The sequence below is a fragment of the Tupaia chinensis genome, unplaced genomic scaffold (genome assembly GCF_000334495.1).
Source record: "Tupaia chinensis unplaced genomic scaffold, TupChi_1.0 Scaffold000065_1, whole genome shotgun sequence".
Lineage (NCBI taxonomy): Eukaryota > Metazoa > Chordata > Mammalia > Scandentia > Tupaiidae > Tupaia > Tupaia belangeri.
Window position 1 is genome coordinate 4,670,836 of NW_006159523.1, and position 19,419 is coordinate 4,690,254.

Below are 19,419 nucleotides of genomic sequence, written 5' to 3' on the forward strand. Positions count from 1 at the left end.
AGTGTGGCATGGCCATCCCCCCCACCCCCCCGGGAGGTGATTTCTCGCTTTCTGTTTCTCTGTCTCTCTCTCTGTCTTTCTGGCGAGCACAAGCGCCCTACAGGAAAAAAAAAAAAAAAAAAAAAGCTAATTTTCAGCCAAAATTAGTCCTTAAAGAAAAACAATAATTGAAGCCAGCAGGTGGCATGATGAAGTCAAGACACTGGACTCCCACATGGCCAACCAAGGTTCAAGTCCTAAACCTGGCAGCTTGAAAAATACTCCAGATAAGTGTTCATACATTCCCAAAATCCCAGGAAGATAATGGAGGAGAAGGGACTGTGGCATCGTCACCCACCCTGCCCGGGGGGAGTGGTATCTCACTTTCCCGCTGTGTTTGTCTCTCTCCGGAGGGTGCAAACACTCTATGGCAAAAACCTAAAAAAATCATGATCATAATAATGGTGGTTAAGACACTGGATTCCCACATGGCTGACGACGGTTCAAGTTCTGGACCCAGTAACTTGAAAATCACCACAAACAGATAGATAAATAAGTAAATATTTTGTGAAAAATGTTAATCACTTGGGGCCAGCAGATGGCATAATGGTTACATCACTGGACTCTCACATGGCTGACTGAGGTTTGAGATCTGGACCTAGTGGTTTGAAACTCATGCCAGGCACATGTGTATGTGTGCCCAAAATCCTGAAAGGAGAATGGAGAAGAAATTGTGGCATGGCCATCCATTTGGGGGGTGATTTCTAACTTTCTCTCTGTTTCTCCAGTGAGTATAAAAAAAATGTATCTTTAAAAAAAAAAAAAAAAAGCTAATCACTGGCAGTACCTGAAAAAAATCAATTGTATGTATAACTGTATTTTGGAACTGGGTAAAGCAGAAAGCAACTCTGCAGCCAGAAGGTGCAGAGACCCCTGGGTAAGTGCAGCTTACCTTAGAGACCTGTCGCAGCCACCTTAAGTACTCTGTGAAAGTATCAAAGCAGATGTAGTAAGTCTGGCTCTGGGGTCCAGAGGAGCTGAAGGCTAAGCAGTGCTGGTGCTTTTTCACCTCTTCTACCTGTGAGAACAGACAGACAGACGCAGAATACGGGTGAGACAGCAGGACAGGCGACATACCTCCCCAGCTACACCTTGGGTCAGTGAGCCTGCACAGATTTGCATTTTTCCCTAGAGATGTTCCTCTTATTACTTAAAACAACTAAGTTCCTGTGTCTGACCAAGTCTGAATTACAAGAAAACCAAAAAAGGGGAGTTTTCTCCTCATTAGATTTCCCCACCAGACTTCCCTTCTTATTCTTCTATACTCTCTCAGTAGGGTGCTGGGGCTCTTACTTCCTCCTGGGAAGATTTCTACTGAAGATTTTTACTTAAGAATTTCTACTTAAGGGACTTTTGTATTACTCTGAATTACCATCTTTTTTTTTAAAGGTCTTCAAGCATGTTAACCTTTAAAAAAATTACATGTGAAACTGAACCAAAAAAATATATAAAAACAATAAAATAAAATAAAACTACCAGAACTTTCAAGTCCTGAGAATGCAAATAATACACTCAAAATCAAATTTCCACTTCCAGTAAATTCTTCATAAGGGGGAAAATATCTAAACGACAATGTAACATGATATTACACTGAATTTTACGTTTTCTTTACAAAAATGACCACAAGCCACCCTACAGGAAAAAAAAAAAAAAAAAAAGCTAATTTTCAGCCAAAATTAGTCCTTAAAGAAAAACAATAATTGAAGCCAGCAGGTGGCATGATGAAGTCAAGACACTGGACTCCCACATGGCCAACCAAGGTTCAAGTCCTAAACCTGGCAGCTTGAAAAATACTCCAGATAAGTGTTCATACATTCCCAAAATCCCAGGAAGATAATGGAGGAGAAGGGACTGTGGCATCGTCACCCACCCTGCCCGGGGGGAGTGGTATCTCACTTTCCCGCTGTGTTTGTCTCTCTCCGGAGGGTGCAAACACTCTATGGCAAAAACCTAAAAAAATCATGATCATAATAATGGTGGTTAAGACACTGGATTCCCACATGGCTGACGACGGTTCAAGTTCTGGACCCAGTAACTTGAAAATCACCACAAACAGATAGATAAATAAGTAAATATTTTGTGAAAAATGTTAATCACTTGGGGCCAGCAGATGGCATAATGGTTACATCACTGGACTCTCACATGGCTGACTGAGGTTTGAGTTCTGGACCTAGTGGTTTGAAACTCATGCCAGGCACATGTGTATGTGTGCCCAAAATCCTGAAAGGAGAATGGAGAAGAAATTGTGGCATGGTCATCCATTTGGGGGGTGATTTCTAACTTTCTCTCTGTTTCTCCAGTGAGTATACGTGTCCCATAGCAAAAAAAAAAAAAAAAATCTATCTTTAAAAAAAAAAAAAAAAAGCTAATCACTGGCAGTACCTGAAAAAAATCAATTGTATGTATAACTGTATTTTGGAACTGGGTAAAGCAGAAAGCAACTCTGCAGCCAGAAGGTGCAGAGACCCCTGGGTAAGTGCAGCTTACCTTAGAGACCTGTCGCAGCCACCTTAAGTACTCTGTGAAAGTATCAAAGCAGATGTAGTAAGTCTGGCTCTGGGGTCCAGAGGAGCTGAAGGCTAAGCAGTGCTGGTGCTTTTTCACCTCTTCTACCTGTGAGAACAGACAGACAGACGCAGAATACGGGTGAGACAGCAGGACAGGCGACATACCTCCCCAGCTACACCTTGGGTCAGTGAGCCTGCACAGATTTGCATTTTTCCCTAGAGATGTTCCTCTTATTACTTAAAACAACTAAGTTCCTGTGTCTGACCAAGTCTGAATTACAAGAAAACCAAAAAAGGGGAGTTTTCTCCTCATTAGATTTCCCCACCAGACTTCCCTTCTTATTCTTCTATACTCTCTCAGTAGGGTGCTGGGGCTCTTACTTCCTCCTGGGAAGATTTCTACTGAAGATTTTTACTTAAGAATTTCTACTTAAGGGACTTTTGTATTACTCTGAATTACCATCTTTTTTTTTAAAGGTCTTCAAGCATGTTAACCTTTAAAAAAATTACATGTGAAACTGAACCAAAAAAATATATAAAAACAATAAAATAAAATAAAACTACCAGAACTTTCAAGTCCTGAGAATGCAAATAATACACTCAAAATCAAATTTCCACTTCCAGTAAATTCTTCATAAGGGGGAAAATATCTAAACGACAATGTAACATGATATTACACTGAATTTTACGTTTTCTTTACAAAAATGACCACAAGCCAAGTCCCAAAGAAATTATTTAAAAATGTCAAAGAAGTCAGATTTAAAATTTATTTTAAAATCCATATAGTCATTTTGGAAAATCAATAACACTTCTAAATGGCACAGTTTTAAATAAATAAAACACACGTATGAACACTTCTTAAGTGTAAACACAAAATTCTTATAACCACACAATTATAAAACTACGACATACAAAAATCTGTGGATTGTAACTGAAGTAGATACATAGAAGGAAATTAACATTTTAAAATACTCATATTGGAAAAGAAGGCAGAAGATCAGGAAGTATCTTAAGAATTTGATGGAAAAACATTAAAAACAAAAACCAAATAAGCCCAAATGAACCAATGAAGACACTGATGAAAAGCAAAAATTAATGAAATGAAAAACAAGAGAAAAGTAACAAAGAAAAACACTGATTCTTTGAAAAAAAAAAAAAAACCTAATAAAATTGATAAATCTTCTGGCAAGTTCTACCAAGAAAAAAAGAAAAAGAATGAATAAACAGCAGTGAAAATGAAGAGAGCGACACGGTGACAAATTCACCAGATATTAAAAAGAGAATATTAAAAAACAGTCTGTGCAAATTCTTTTAAAAAAAATATTTTTACCAACACAAAATCAAGGGGAGGGGGGAAGGCCTAAAAAGTCCTATAACCACTTCAGAAACTGAATGAGTATTTTTTTTTTTACTTCTCATGAAAATACCAGACCCATATGGTTTTACAGACATACAACCAAAGTTTCAAGGAACAAATAATTTAACTGATGCAAATTCATCCACCAAACAAAAACTGAAGAAAAACACTCCAACCCATTCAATGGAAGTCAGTATAACTAAAACCAGGTGTGAACAGTAACAAATTTACAGGCAAGCTCAGTCCTGATGACTTATCTTGAACAAAAGGTCACATCAAAATACAGATCGTTCATGATAAAAGTTTTAACAAAGAACATGAATAATTTATTTAAACTGACCAAAGGTGCTTATCAAATACCTAAGGCAAATTTCAGTGATGAGATTTTACTTTCTATAAGATCATCCATAAGGTAAGGATTTATATGCCCAGCCCTAGTGCCACAAATGGGGAGTGGAGTGCTGCTAGGCAGTAGTTAAGGAATCTGGGTTCAATTCCTGGCCTGACCTAAACAGTGTGCACCTGTGGTCCTAGCTAACTGGGAGGTTGAGGCAAGTGAATAATGACATGGCAAGAACACGTCAAAAATACTGCTTGTTCTAGCTCATTCTAAGAAAAAGTATCTATAGTTTAAAGTTTCAGTTCAAAACTGTACTAGAGTCCTGGCTATTACAATAAGACAAAATAAAGAAAAAATTTTTAAAAACTTATTATTTGAATATGATATGATTAGCTACATAGTAAACTCAAAAGAACTTTTAGAAATGAGGATAAATCAGAAAACTTAGCAAGCCGACTGTATGTAAGATTGACACTCAAAAATCAACTGCATTTTGTTGTATATACCAAAGAGAAAACAATTTTTTTAAAACACCATTTAGACAATTCTGCTTTGACACAAATCAAGCAAGTGGTTTCTTGGAAACTGAAAGGAGTGGAAAAAAGTGGGAAAGAAGGAGTACAATGGGGTTCAAGGAAACTTTTGGGGACAATGGGTGGGTATGTGCACTATCTTGATGGAGGTGATCATCTCATGACTTAGTAGACAGCCAGGAGATGGTGTACTGACAGCATGACTGCACCCTGATGGGAAAGGTCTTCGGCTTGAGCACACCAGGCATGGGCACACATGTGCCCACAATCCCTGAGCACGCCAGGCACGGGCACACATGTGCCCACAATCCAGACCCGTTAAGACTGGGGTCAGGCTGTGCTATGGGGACCCAGACAGAGTGCCTATGTGTGAGTGTATCTCTCACTCTCATAGAGGAAATCAACTTTTAAAAACTGGGTGTATATAGCTATCAACTTATACTCATGTGAGTATATAGTTATCAAATCATTACTAAAATGTACAGTGTATTATCTGTGTACTTCAGTAAAGTGTTGGTGAACACACAGAGAAACAAAACACTGATTTGCGTACAAATAGCACAACCTAGGAAAACGGTACAATACCATCTTATAAAAGTAAGTATGCACAGGCCCTAGAACCCAGCAACGACCTTCCTAAGCATGTACCCAAGAACAGTATTTCTCAAGAGGTCATTACAGGGATGTGGATTCAACAGTCCTTCACCGTGCATGTGCGTGCTAATATTCTGCATGACAGTTCACTAAGCCCTCACTTTTTACATGCCAAGAGTGTCCTCTTGCAGCAAAGATATTGGTACATGTCAAGCACTCTCTTTCCGCACATTTTTCAGGCCCCCTACAACTGAAGTGGAGACACGTAACCAGTTCAGGCCAAGGAGATGGGAGCAGAAATGGAACGAGTCACTTCGACTTCCAAATAGACAAGCGTTAGTGAGGACACTCCAGTTACCTCTTTCCTTGCAAAAGCAACAAAGGAAGGTCATAGTCACATTACTGTAAATACAAAACAAACAAACAAAAAAAGCTGAGCCTCCATCAGGTTGAGCTCCTAGACAACTGTGTAAAAAAAAACTAAATTAAATCCTCACCTCCTACCCCCACTGACCCACAGTGGGCATAAAATGTGAGTGAGAAATAACTGTTGTAAGTCACTAAGATTTGGAGGTTTTGTTACCACGGCCTCACTTAAGCATGTATTAACTGATATGCTGACTATTTAATCATGTGACCATTAAAGCACTCCCACATATTACCAAATGTCCCTTGGGCATAGAAACTCTGTTGCAAACTGCTTTCCTAGAAAAAGTCCTTACTTACCAAGAGGCATATCAACAACATAACACCATGCTAGCATCACTGTCTATAACAATGAGAAGAAATTCAAAAGTCCATCAGTAGGAAAATTACTTAAGAAATTATGAAAACGATGAAATGTTTATAGAGGAACATTATACAGAAATGAAAACCACATGAACATGAGATCTTATTATGAAACATAATATTGAATAAAAAAACTTAATTACAGAAGACCACATGCTGTACAATATCATTTTTACACAGATCAAAAGTAAGTAAAATATGGTTACACGACAAAATTTATCTCAAAAAAGGAAGAACATGGGAACCAGCAGTTAGCGTAACGGCTATGTCGCTGGACTCCCACGTAGTTGACCGCGGTTCATGTCCCAGACCCGGTGGCTTAGAACTCACGCCAGGCGCGTGTGCGTGCGTGCCCAAGATCCCAAGAGGAGAATGGAGGAGAAGGGATTGCGGCATGACCATCCCCCCTGGGGGGTGATTTCTCGCTTTCTGTCTCTATGTCTCTCTCTGTCTGTCTGGCGAGCGCACGCGCCCTACAGTGAAAAAAAACTCTCAAAAAAAAGGAAGAACATGAACATGACACATTCTAAGACACTGATACCTCTGGGGTTGGGAGAGGCCATAGGACAGATGAAAACAGACCACAAGTAGAAAAAAACATTGGTAGCAACTATTAAAGTTGCTAAATTGAGTAGCACATTAAGAGTCATTCAATTTATTATGTTCTGTAATTATCAAATATTAAAGCATTTACTAAAATACATGATCTAAAAATCCATTTTAAATTCCAAAGGACAAATTAAATAACTACACAATGGGGAAAAAAGTATCTATTAAACAAATACTTTTCCAATTATTTAGGTTTTTTTTTAAAATGAGAGATTTTTTAATATAGGGTGCATATGCTTGCCAGAGGACGGAAAGAGAGGAATCACTCTCCAGGGGAGATGACCACATAGCAATCACTTCTCCTCCATTCTCCTCTTGGGATTTTGGGTGTGCGCACACGCACGCACACACACACACCGACACACACACACACACACACACACATACACACACACCAGGTGTGAGTTTTAAGCTGCTGAGTCTGGGACTCGAACCGTGGCTGACTACATAGGAGTCCAGCAACATAACCATTATGCCATTTGCTGGTTCCCCAATGATTAAATTTTAAGAAAGCTTTATTTAGCAAAACCACTTATTATTTGAAAATATACACTAATAACCATGCTCAAGTGATAGCACAGCAATCACAGGTAGGTTATAATCAATCTATCTCACAAGTTATCTCTAGTTCTTCTAATACTTGTTGGAAAAACTCTTCCACTGACTGTTTTTCCTTTAACAACAGAACTGAATAAAAAGAAATAAACAAACATGAATGAAAGCTCAGAATGCAAAAGTGGATATTTTTTCTAACTAGGTCAACAGGTTTTAAAGACTCAATTTTTCAATGTACTCAATTATTTTAAAGTTAGCACCAAACAGGTTTTACAAGGTTAGCTTGTGAGAAGAGGAAGCTATTAACTTTCAATTCACTCAATGATAGAAGTTCACCCAATAATAGGCCTGGGAAACAGGACCCGTCTGTAACTCTGAATGAAAACGCTAATTATAACTGGATCTTCTGACCTTATCTGAACATTCCACATGCTTCCTGCTTCTGCCTCTCTAAGCTTAATAATCTTTCTGACCATCATCTTATGTCAAAAGATCCTTCACCCTTAGAGTTCTATCCTAACTGCTACCTCCTTCCTTCATTATGAACTCCCTTGTTCCCCTCCCAAAATGTAATTCTCCTCCCACTCATCTGCACAGTACTTCTCTGACTTTTCCCTGCAGCAAATATTGGTGCCCACCCTTCATCTCCTGATACTAAATTATAAGCTACTCAAAGGCAGAGATGGTGACTTTGCCATCTTGGTAATTCCGAGATGCCAAGCAGTGTCCTCCCCACAGAGGTTATTTAATACATGGTTATATAAGATTTGCCAATACAAACATCAGCATCATGGGGCAGACACACACTTGACCTAACACAGCTTCGAACATTAAGTACTCATTTTTTTAACAATGACTTATGGTGGTGATGCTGATGACTAATTCCTCAGTACTCCAACCAAAAGGACAAACTCTTTAGTGATGAGTATCTAACTCTTCCATGTTTAGACAAAAGTGAAAGAAAAATGGTTTCAAAATGTAGTAACTGAAATAGGTCTAAATGTACTTTGCAGCCTAACCAAAACCTATTTTTGGAGATGATCGAGTATTATTCTTCTTTGGTCTAGAATGTTTAACAGCAGAGGGCAAAAAAATCTTGACATAGGCTACTTATTCATAAGTTGCTCATAAACTGGTTAAATTTATGAATGAAGAATGAGTTTGCCACATAGCGGGTGAAGAGCAGACCATTTATTGCTACATGCATCTGGTCTTATCTGCTTCATTTCTAACCCCTGGAACAGATCAGATATTTGGCAATTGAGATTTACTTTAACAAAAGAAAATGTCTTGCTTTTCCTCTTTTTATATTCTCCATCTCTGCCTCCTTTTTCATCTCATTCAGGAAGGAAAAAACGGTGAAGAAAACATTTCTTTAATAGGCCCCCCAGGGTCCAACAATCCATTTTCTCCTCTGAATCATCCTTTCCACCTATTAACGGATAGTATCATTTAAAAACCAAGAAACTGTAGCATACAATTATGGTGACGCTACCCTTACCAACACTTGAAGTTCATAAGGAAATCCGGCAAAGGAAAGAAAGCAACATCTCCCCCAAGCAGTCTGGTTCCCCCTATTTCATAATGATGGTAGTGAAAGAGCCAGCATGCCCACAGTAAAGCCGTCTGTAAAGCCAGAGACATCTGTGGATCTCATCCCATGTCTACTCTGAGATGAGTGGCATTTCAGGTTGAAAATGGATGTCCAGTCACGGTAATAAACTGAAAATGTGAACCCCACTAGTCACTAAACACAAATAAACAAGCGCTAAAGGAGAGTGTGATCACAGACTTCAGTGCAAGGGAGATCCTGGGGTCACAGACTGGGGGATCAGTACACTCTACTACAAAATACATGCTCAAGATATCAAAATGTCTACTCAAGAATGAATTTATCGTCTACACTCTAAAATATTAGCAGTGTAAAAGCTGACCGATTTCCAGTCTAAGTAGGTAAAAGGCATGTACTTATGAAGACTATTAGAGAATCACGGAGTCAATGGCGCTGTTATTTCTGACAACTCCTTCAACTGACAATGCCCACTGGTGGAGCATGAAACTGAGTAAGACCTCAGATAAGTCAAAAATCATGGACTCCAAATTACAGAAATGGCTCAAATTTCAGTCTTTATTGGTGTCAGGGAATCTTAGTATTTTGTTTTAAACTTACTTTCCCACCAATCAGTGGCAGAACGTGCATCTTCCCGGTCAAGCTGTCTTTCACAGACGACACTATCAGGCAAGTCCCACACAGGATAACTTGGCGTCTTGTCCAGCGGTTCACTGGCAACTGCATTTTGCCTTTACGGACATTATACATTCCTGAGAGTTGAATCCGTTCAGAACTACCGGTGCTGTGAGGTTTTCCTAAAACAAACAAAAGCAAACATAGTTATTCTTACAGGAAATCAGGTCTCTACTCATCTGCATAGCTAAGAAATTAGAGAATTATAGAGAAAGAATTAATTATAGAGAAAGAATATAACTGATAATATGAACGAGAGAGAGAATATGAAAGCTACAGTGATGAAATTATGGTGTGAACTGCCACATCCACTCCATATTTATATATACTAATATTGGGTGAGGAAGAATCTTTTCCTTAAGACTGTATAAAGGGACCAGTAGTTAGTGTAATGGCTATGTCGCTGGACTCTCATGTAGTCAACTGTGGTTCGAGTCCCGGACCCAGTGGCTTAAACTCACGCCAGGCACGTGGGCATGCGTGCCCAAGATCCCAAGGAGGAGAATGGAGAAGGGACTGTGGCATGGCCATCCCCCTGGGGGGGTGATTTCTTGCTTTCTGTCTCTCTGTCTCTCTCTGTCTTTCTGGTGAGTACACGTGCCCTATAGCAAAAACCTCTCCAAAATAAAAGGGAAAAAATAAAAAAAATTTTAAAAAAAGACTGTATGAAAACCCCATTTCAACTCCTCTGTTTATTTTTTCCTATATCTTTCACGATTTAGTTTCACATTTAAAAATAGATGATTTCAAGATTGTTATGGATGGTCTAGAGTTAATTTAAACATGTTAAGAAGAAAATATCACATACCAAGACAGGAAAATAATATTCAACATCTAGCATTTAATTAAACTAATTGGTTTTAATGGAATTAACTGCTAATCTTTTTTCCTACAAGTTATTCAATGTATATTTGCAATGAAGATGCAAATATAAAAAATTCAAAATTTTTCTGGTAGAAAAATATATTCCAGGACCATAGGATAAGTCCTCAAAGACACTCCTAACTGCAATCCACGAAGGATGAGTATTTGATGACTTTCATTCATGAGGGAGCACAGAGATGAAGAGATGTGCATGAAACTCAGAGACAGAGAAAGATCTGAGAACGATCTGAAGAGTCTTCATTACCCAGAAAGAAACAAATTTAGCAGAATTACATTGAGGCAAATCCTACCAACTTAATGGGAGAACTACTATGATTAACATCACATGACAGAATTGTATAAACAATATCTGTGGTTATAGATACAGAATATTTAAAACTTATCAGTTGTAACAATACATTATAATCATATTTTAAATAATTTACGATGATGATTTTTTAATAATTTATGATTAATTTATATAGAATTGGAATAATATCAAAGAGTACTGAAGTCCAGGTTCAGAAATCAATTAGTAAGGGTTATATGTTTTATAGAAGATCCCCAGCCAGGAATGATATATTTATATGGAAGTTTGGCTAGTTGTCAAGAGCTAACAGAAGAAATAGGTTCAAGAGAAATTGTATTCTCATTAATAATAAAAATTAACATGAATACTCAGTAGTTTTGATAGATGTCAAATAACCCTTAGACAGGGAACAGGAAAAGCAACAGCACCAAAATTAGACCTCAAGAATATCAAAATACTGGGGCTGGCAAGTGGAATGGTGGTTAAGAACACTGGACCTCCATATGGCCGACCATGGTTCAAGTCCTGGACCTGGTGGCTTGCTTCTCACTTTCCCTCTCTATCGCTCTCACTCACCCTCTGTCCCTCTCTGGTAAAATTAAAATGAATAAAGTTAAATAAAATAATTCTTAAAAAAAAGAATATACAAATAGTGTATGAACACTCCCAAAACATGTTAGGAATGATACAATGAAGTTAGGAAAGAATGAAACCAGCCAGGGGGCCAGCAGGTGGCATGGTGGTTAAGGCGCTAGACTCCCACATGGCTAACTGAGGTCTGAGTTTGGACCTAATGGCTTGCTTTCTCACTTTACCTCTCTCTGTGTCTCTCTCTGGTCAAACAGAGAAATGATAATAATAAGCAAAATTAAACAAATAATTCTTTAAAAAATATATGCAGAACCAGTCAGTATTAATTTTACTTTCTCTTTTCCCCAGTACATCAAAATGTTTTATAAAATAAATACTCCACACTATGTAATTTTGCTGAGGTGAGACTATAATAAGGTATAACAGTGACTCAGTGACTTGAATCAGGTGCCCAGCAAACAACCACCATGCTGGAGCTCTCAGTGGAAATGTACTGTGCTGTTTGTCTACCAAATGTTAATTCTGCCACCAGTGAGTAGGAAGCCCAGGAGAATATGCAAATTGACATGTATCACCAAGGGCTGCCCATGACGAACCAACCAGTCATTCACATTTCCCATTCTGCACAAGCCCATTTATACTCAGAGGGGAAGATGCCTAGGTTTTCAGTCTAAGAGCTCCTACTTTCTATATGACAAATTCTCTTCCCGAAAGGGAAGAAGTAGGAGAGAGGGGAAAAAAATAAATAAATAAAGATTCAGAAGAAGAAGGGCTAAAAACAATGGACAACAGGCAAGTGGGTTTCCAAAATCCAATTTCCCTGACTGTCATTAGCTAACATTCCCGAACAAGAAATCTGATATAAACACACGCACACGTGTGCAAGTGCAAAGAGTTCTAAATAGTTCTGGAGCCAAACATCCCAGTCTAGATCACAACCCTCTTCTTGCTCTGAGTGAATTTTGATACCCTCGTTGTCTAGTCCCTTCCTGAGTGTTCCAGATTAGATGCTCCCCACAGGACTTGGCTGGGCACCAACTGGGCTCTGGGAAATATGGAGATGAATGAGGTAATATGTACCTGGGCAATCATCCAGGTATACCCTCGTGTCAGCCTTTCTTACTCTGTGACAAGAAATTCTTTCAGCTCTCGCTGCCAATTCTCAAAATCCTCAATTCAGAGGTATCGCAAGGCCCTATGCTCTAATATTCTGACGACAAAACAGCCAGTGCCTGCCAGTATAATAGTTGGGTTGGTTATAGCTTTACTTTGGAAACGTTGTTCAAATTCTCTGTACGTTTAAGGCATTTTTAAGTGATATGATGGGAAAGATAGACAGCAAAAGCAAACACACATCAAGTTGAGACAGACATGCCAACAATGGAGAGCGATTAAAACACATATTCCTCTATTTCTCTTTCACTAGCTTCCTTGACATATAGTAGATAAGGTAATATATACTAGTCTATTTTTAAAATAGACCCTGGCTGTCAGTAGCTAAAGCCCACCTTTAGAAAATTATAACATAATTCTAAGGGATAACACCAGGGCTTCTGGGTCTTACTTACTTACTCAGACTCCTTTCCCCTACCAAATCAATAATTCTTACTTATTTCACGTAGAACAATTGTTGCTTAAGGAGAGAAGGAGGGGGAGGGTATGAGATGTCCATCCTAAACCAGGTCTATGCTAGACCCTGGGATTATCAAGAAAATGTTCTCTGCCCCCGAATTGCTTAAAGCAAGGCTTCTTTAAATGTAGTCCAAGGACCACAAGCATCAGAATCTCTTGGATTTCTGTCTATTAGAAAAGCCTACAGATTTGAAACCTTGGTAGCCAAGGCCTGAGAGCTACATTTTGGTAAACTTCATCAAAATGTTGGATGTTCTGTAGTCATAGACCTTTAAAAAACAAACAAACTTCCAGTCAATTCCCCAGAGTCAGTCTAATTCCTAACAAATGTATCCCTCCCATTCATAATTCAGGATTTCAATTTGTCCTCCCTTTAAGACAGCTACTTTAATGTTACATAAAGTCACCCAAAAATATAATGAATGTTATAGAGCTATAGCAGAAACAGATAAACATCCAAAGACATTGAATTTGGCGGTAACTTTCGTGTGTTTATTTGACCATCCCAAGAAAACAAATGATGATGAAATCATGCTACAGTAGCAAGTGTCTATTCTCATTTCCACAAATCACATTTCAAACACGGGAAAATAAGGTTTAAAATTATTTCTAGTATAGCTGAATTTACTCTCATCATAATATTTCATCTTAATGGCTTATTTCTCATCTCTTTCTTCATATATTCTACCTATCTTGAGATGCCCAGTCTACCTAACATACTATGTAAGGAGATAATATTTATCTGAACGTTTATTTTTCCCAATAAAAACAGCTTATTGAATACCACAGTGACAAACCTATTAAAATCACTTGTTGAAAATACATCTGATTTTTAAAGTTCTGTATTTACAACTGTATATTAGGAAGGCAAAGCTAATATTTTAATCAAAAAATAAAAGTTTTTGAGAAAGTATATTATATTGGTAGTGTTTTTTAAAAATAAGTTAATTATAAGCAAAACACTAAGAAAAACCAAAGTGACATCCTCTTTTGCCTTTTTTTTAATTGTTTACACCATGAATAGTTTAAATGTCCATTTTCAGATTAAGAACCAAAATGTCTTTTTTACTGTTCCCTAGAATAAAGTACTTTTCAGTGTCTAAGAATAACTTATGTGAAATGCTTTCCAAACAGAAATGTTTGCCTTTTTTGAAACTTCTTTTTTTACAGCTTTACTAATGCATAAATGGCATATGGTAACCTACACATTTTAAAGGATACAGCTGAGTAAGACTTATCTACGCCCATGAAACCATCACCCCAAAATGAGCATTTTCATAATTGCCACAAGTGTCCTAGTGCCCCACGGTGATCTCTCCCTCTCCTCTCACTTTATTGCTTCACATATGCACAGACTACTGCAGACCTGCTTTTGTCACTTTTCATACATGTTGTTGCATGTATAAGAGTTTATTACTTTTTATTGCTGAATTGTATTCCATGAATGTACCAGTTTGTTTAACCACTGAACTGCAATTAATAATTACATGATAGAAATTGGCAAATGACACGATCATGGCAAAAAGGATGAGGTTAATCAATTACTGGCACTCCAGGAGTTATGCAACCCCTCAACACTATTATATTTTTAATTAACAGTAAATGATCTTATAACAGAATTTTTAAAGTCTTGGCCAGCCAGTGACAATGAGGTTAAGGTGGCTAGATCACACATGACCAACTGCGCAGTTCAAGTCTTGGACTCAGCAACCTGAGAAGCACACCAGGTATATGTGGTGTGTGTGTGTGTGTGTGTGTGTGTGTGCGTGCATACCCAAAATCCTATAAGGAGGGAGAGATGGAGGAAAAGGGACTATGGCATGGCCATCCCCCATTTTTCCTTCTACTTCAAGGACTTTTAACATTTCTTATGATGCAGGTCCACTGGTGATGAAGTATTCCAGCTTTTATATGAGGGTATCTTAAAAAGTTTAAATGCATGATATGGAAAGAACTATAAATGAATTCTAAAATTTTTAAAAATTACACTTTAACTCTATCCCTCCAGAAACTTTTGAAGTTACCTCACTTACCCAAGAATGTCTTCCTTTTCCTTTGTTTTTAAAGGCTACTTCCACTGTGTACAGAATTATAGGTTAAGAGCCTTCTCTTCCAAAATTCTAGAGGTGTCCTCTCACTACCTTCTGGAGGCATTCTTGCAGGCGAGGAATTGCTGTCATTCTTCGGTTCTTTGTATACAGCATACTCTGACCCCTTAGTGCATTTTAAAGATTTTACTTTTTGTCACTGGTTTTAAGCAATCTGGTTATGTTTCTTAGCAAACTTTTCTTCATGTTTCTTATGCTTGAGGTTTATAGAATTTCTTGGATTTATGGTCAAATATAAAATTTTTTCAGTCAAATAATTTTCTGGCCTCACCAGGCCTTGCCAGGAACACCACTTACACTTATATTAAGTCACTTGGAGTTATCCCACTGTTTTGTTGGTTTTTTTTTTTCCTTTTTTTTGGAGAGGTTTTTGCTATAGGGCACGTGTGCTCACCAGAGACAGAGACAGACAGAGAGACAGAAAGCGAGAAACCATCCCCCAGGGGGGATGGCCACACCACAATCCCTTCTCCTCCATTTTCCTCTCGGGATCTTGGGCACGCACGCACACGCGCCTGGCATGAGTTTAAGCCACTGGGTCCAGGACTCGAACCACAGTTGAGTACGTGGGAGTCCAGCAACGTAGCCATTACGCTAACTGCTGGTCCACTGTTCAATGATATTATTTTTCTTTCCCCTCTGTGTTTCATTATTGGTAGTGTTGACTAGTCAGGTACAATAACCTTTTCTTTTGCTATATTTAATCTACTATTGATCCCATCCAGTATACTTTCCATCTCTAGGTGTGTGTGTATGTATGCAAACACAAAGATTTACCCACATAGAAATATTCACACACACATACAAAGCTTCCACATCCCTTAAAGTGCCAACGTTTTATCTTCATAAATATATGGAACATCATTATAATAGCTACCTAAATGCCCTTGTCAACTAATTGTATCATTTGTATCATTCCCAAGTCACACGGTTTCGATGAGTTTTCTCTTCATTATGGGTCATATTTTCGAAAAACCCAGTAATTTTTTTTCAAGGTTTTTGCCATAGGGTGCATGTGATCACCAGAGAGAATGAGAAAGACAGTGAAAGAGAAAGAGAGAAATTACTTTGGGGGATGACCATGTCACAATCCCTTCTCCTCATTATTCTCCTGAGATTTTGAGCATGCACATATGCATGTGAGTTTCAAACTGCTGGATCCAGGACTTGAACCACTGTTGGCCATGTGGGAATTCAGTGCCTTAACCACAACACTACCTGCTGGTCCCAAACCTGGTAATTTTTGTTTTGATACCAGTCACCATGAATTTTATCTTTATGAATACAGGATATATTTATGGTTTGGGGGGGAGGGGTTGGTTTCATTTTGAAAGATTTTTGCTACAGGGCACATGCGCTCTCCAGAGAGACAGAGAGCAAGAAATTACCCCCTAGGGGGGATGGCCACGCTGTAATCCTTTCTCCTTTACTCTACTCTCAGGATCTTGGGCACACAAGCACATAAGCCTGGCATGAGTTTTAAGCTCATGGGTCAGGGACTCAAACCATAGCTGACTATGTGGGAGTCCAGCAACGTAACTGTTATGCCATCTGCTGGTCCCTAATATTTGTATTTTTATAAATAATACAGAACTTTGTTCCATGACACAGTTAAGTTTTTTGGTTCTTTTAATGCCTGCTTCTAAAATGTGTTCTATGAGGGGACTTCCAAAGTGTATGGAAATATGGAATTAAATATATAAATAAAAAATACAAGTTTTATATCACAACATAAGCTCTATCACGTTCAAGACACTTTTTTTTTTTTTCCAAGACACTTTTGTAAGCAATGATACCAGTCAGTTAGCCTATTCCTAAAGAACTGAACGTCCTGGGAATTAAACCATGCCAATGCACTCTTTTCTTATATTACCAATTAAAAAAAAAAAAAAGAATAAGTGCCCTTCAAAGATTTCTTAAGATTAGGAAACAAAAATTGGAAGCAGGTAAATCAAGGCTGTGAGGTAGATATCTAATCACTTTTCCATTCAAATTCTTACAAAACTGCCTTTGTCTGATGAGAGAAATGAGCAGGAGCACTGTCAGGATGGGGCAGAACTCTCTGGTAAAGCTTTCTTGGGTGTTTTTCTGCTAAAGCTTCAACTAAGTTTCTAAAGCATTCTTTGGCCCTCTAGAAAGTCAACAAGCAAAAAACTTCAGAATCCCAAAACACAGTTGCCATCGTTTGCCCTGGATGGTCCATTTTGCTCTGACTGGACCAGTTCCACCTCTTGGTAGCCACTGCCTTGATTATGTTTTGTTTTGGGGGATCCTCCTAGTAACACTGCGTGTCATCTTCTAATGCAACTCTTAAAAAAAAAAAAAAAAGGAAGAAAGGAAGAAAAAAAAAAAAGCTTCAGGATCTTTATCATGCTTGTTTAAAATTTCCATTGAAAACTCTTTTATCTGTAGCTGATCTGGGTGTAACAGTTTTGGCACCCAGTGGACAGAAAGGTTACTCAACTCTAATTTTTTAGCTGGAATTATGTAAGCTGAACTAAATGAGATATCCGTAGTGTTGGCTATGGTTTCTGTTGTTAACCATCATTCCTCTTCAATTAGGGCATAACAAGATTAATTTTTCTTCATAAATTGATGTAACAGTCAGCCATAATGGGTATCATCTTCACCACCATCTTGTCCCTTTTTAAAATCAGTTGAACAGGACCAGTTCTGGAGTACAGTGGTTAAGTGCTGTGCATAGAAAGCCAGATCCCACATGGCCGACCATAGTCTGAACTCCAGTCCCAATGGCTTAAGACACATGCCAGTTGGCTGGGCATGCACACACAAAAAGGACTGCAGCAAGACCATGGGGGCGCGAGGGGGTACTTCACTAGCAAACTCACATGCCCTTTGGCAATTTCAGGGGGGAAAAAAGGTTACCCATTTGTAAACTGGTGGTTTCCTTGGGGTATTGTCCCCCATAAACTTTTCATAAAGCATCAATAATTTCATTATTGTTTCACCCAAAGTTCACCATAAATTTGATATTTGTTCTTGCTTTTTAGTTTGTTTTTTAACTCCAAAGGGTGTGCACATGCACAAGAAGAAAGAGGGAAAGAAAGAGAGCCTTCCAATGGGGCCTGTTTGCATTGCTCTCTCCCCTTCCTCCACTTCTCCAGCCTGTCAGGATCCTGAGCACACACACGGTCAGGATAAGTGGTATCAGGATAACCTGGACTCCAAAAAAGAATGCAAATTCTCAGACCCCACCATAGAACTACTGAATACTCTGGGCGTGCAGCCAAGGAATCAGTGTCTTAACAAGCTTATATGAACACTAGTCCAAGAACGGAAAACAAAGAAGCTGCTGTGTACAGACAAACCCCTCCACCTCTAAGATAAGTCTGAGTTGGTCTCTCTATATATATTTTACAATCAAACTGTGCATACACACTTTTCAAAAATTGTTTATTTTACATAGAAGAATTCTTTAGCATCAGTAAAATTCTACTAATTTAATGAGAAACAAAAGTGATTATGTTGTTGATGTCTCAATTGAATAAATACGTTGTTAATGTACAGAAAACAATCTCACAGACTTTTATAAAATAAAAATCATAAGTTTTCAGGCCAGTAGGTGGCATGGAGGTAAAGGCAGCTGGATCCTACATGGTTGACTATGTGGTTCGAGGCCTGGACTAGGAAGCTTGAAAAACACACCAGGCATGTGTGTGTGCATGCCCCAAATCCCAAGAGGAGAGTGGAGAACAGATTGCAGTGTGGCTGTCTCCCCTGAAGGATGATTTCTCACTTTCCCTCTTGCTCTCTCTCTTTTTTTATCTGTCTCTAATGAGCACATGTGCCTTGTAGCAAAAACTTAAAAAAAAAAAAAAAAAGGCTAAATTTTCAAAGAGCACTAGAAACAGCTTTCTCAACACTGTAAAAGCGATGTGCTTAATACATTGGTAGTGATTTGGCCCAGCCTTGCTGGCACAGTGGTAGCACAATGCTCTGCAATACCGGAAGCCACATGGGAAATCAGGGTTCAGGTCTTCGTGGACCTGTACACAGTAGGTGTGTGCCCACACCCAGGATCCTGACTGGCTGGAAAAGGCTGCTTGCGGAAAAGAGGATCACAGTGTGAGACCTTACTGAGGGCTCGTCTCCTTCCTTTCCTCACTTTGAAAGAATACCTTTTTTAAAAAGTCATTTTTACAAGGACTGCATCCTACTGGAAAAATAAACAAAGACATACAAACAAGGAAGTTCACATAAGTACAAGCAGACAAACAATATACCCCCTACACTCCCTCTGATAATAAAAATTGAAACAAACTACCGTTTACGACCTTTCTAACTGACAAAAATTTATATATATATGTATATATATATATATACAT

The 19,419-nt window shown here is 38.4% G+C and overlaps 1 protein-coding gene across 1 annotated transcript in view; it reads right to left on the reverse strand.

Annotated features, from left to right (window-relative positions):
* Positions 1-19,419, reverse strand: part of PHLPP1 (PH domain and leucine rich repeat protein phosphatase 1) — a gene marked incomplete at its 5' end in the record, with an annotated part of 251,315 nt that overhangs the window by 126,002 nt on the left and 105,894 nt on the right. Inside the window, 2 exons of the mRNA XM_006141843.2 lie at positions 2,527-2,652; positions 9,494-9,690. Of these exons, the coding sequence (XP_006141905.1) occupies positions 2,527-2,652; positions 9,494-9,690 (323 nt within the window). The remainder of the gene's footprint in view (positions 1-2,526; positions 2,653-9,493; positions 9,691-19,419) is intronic.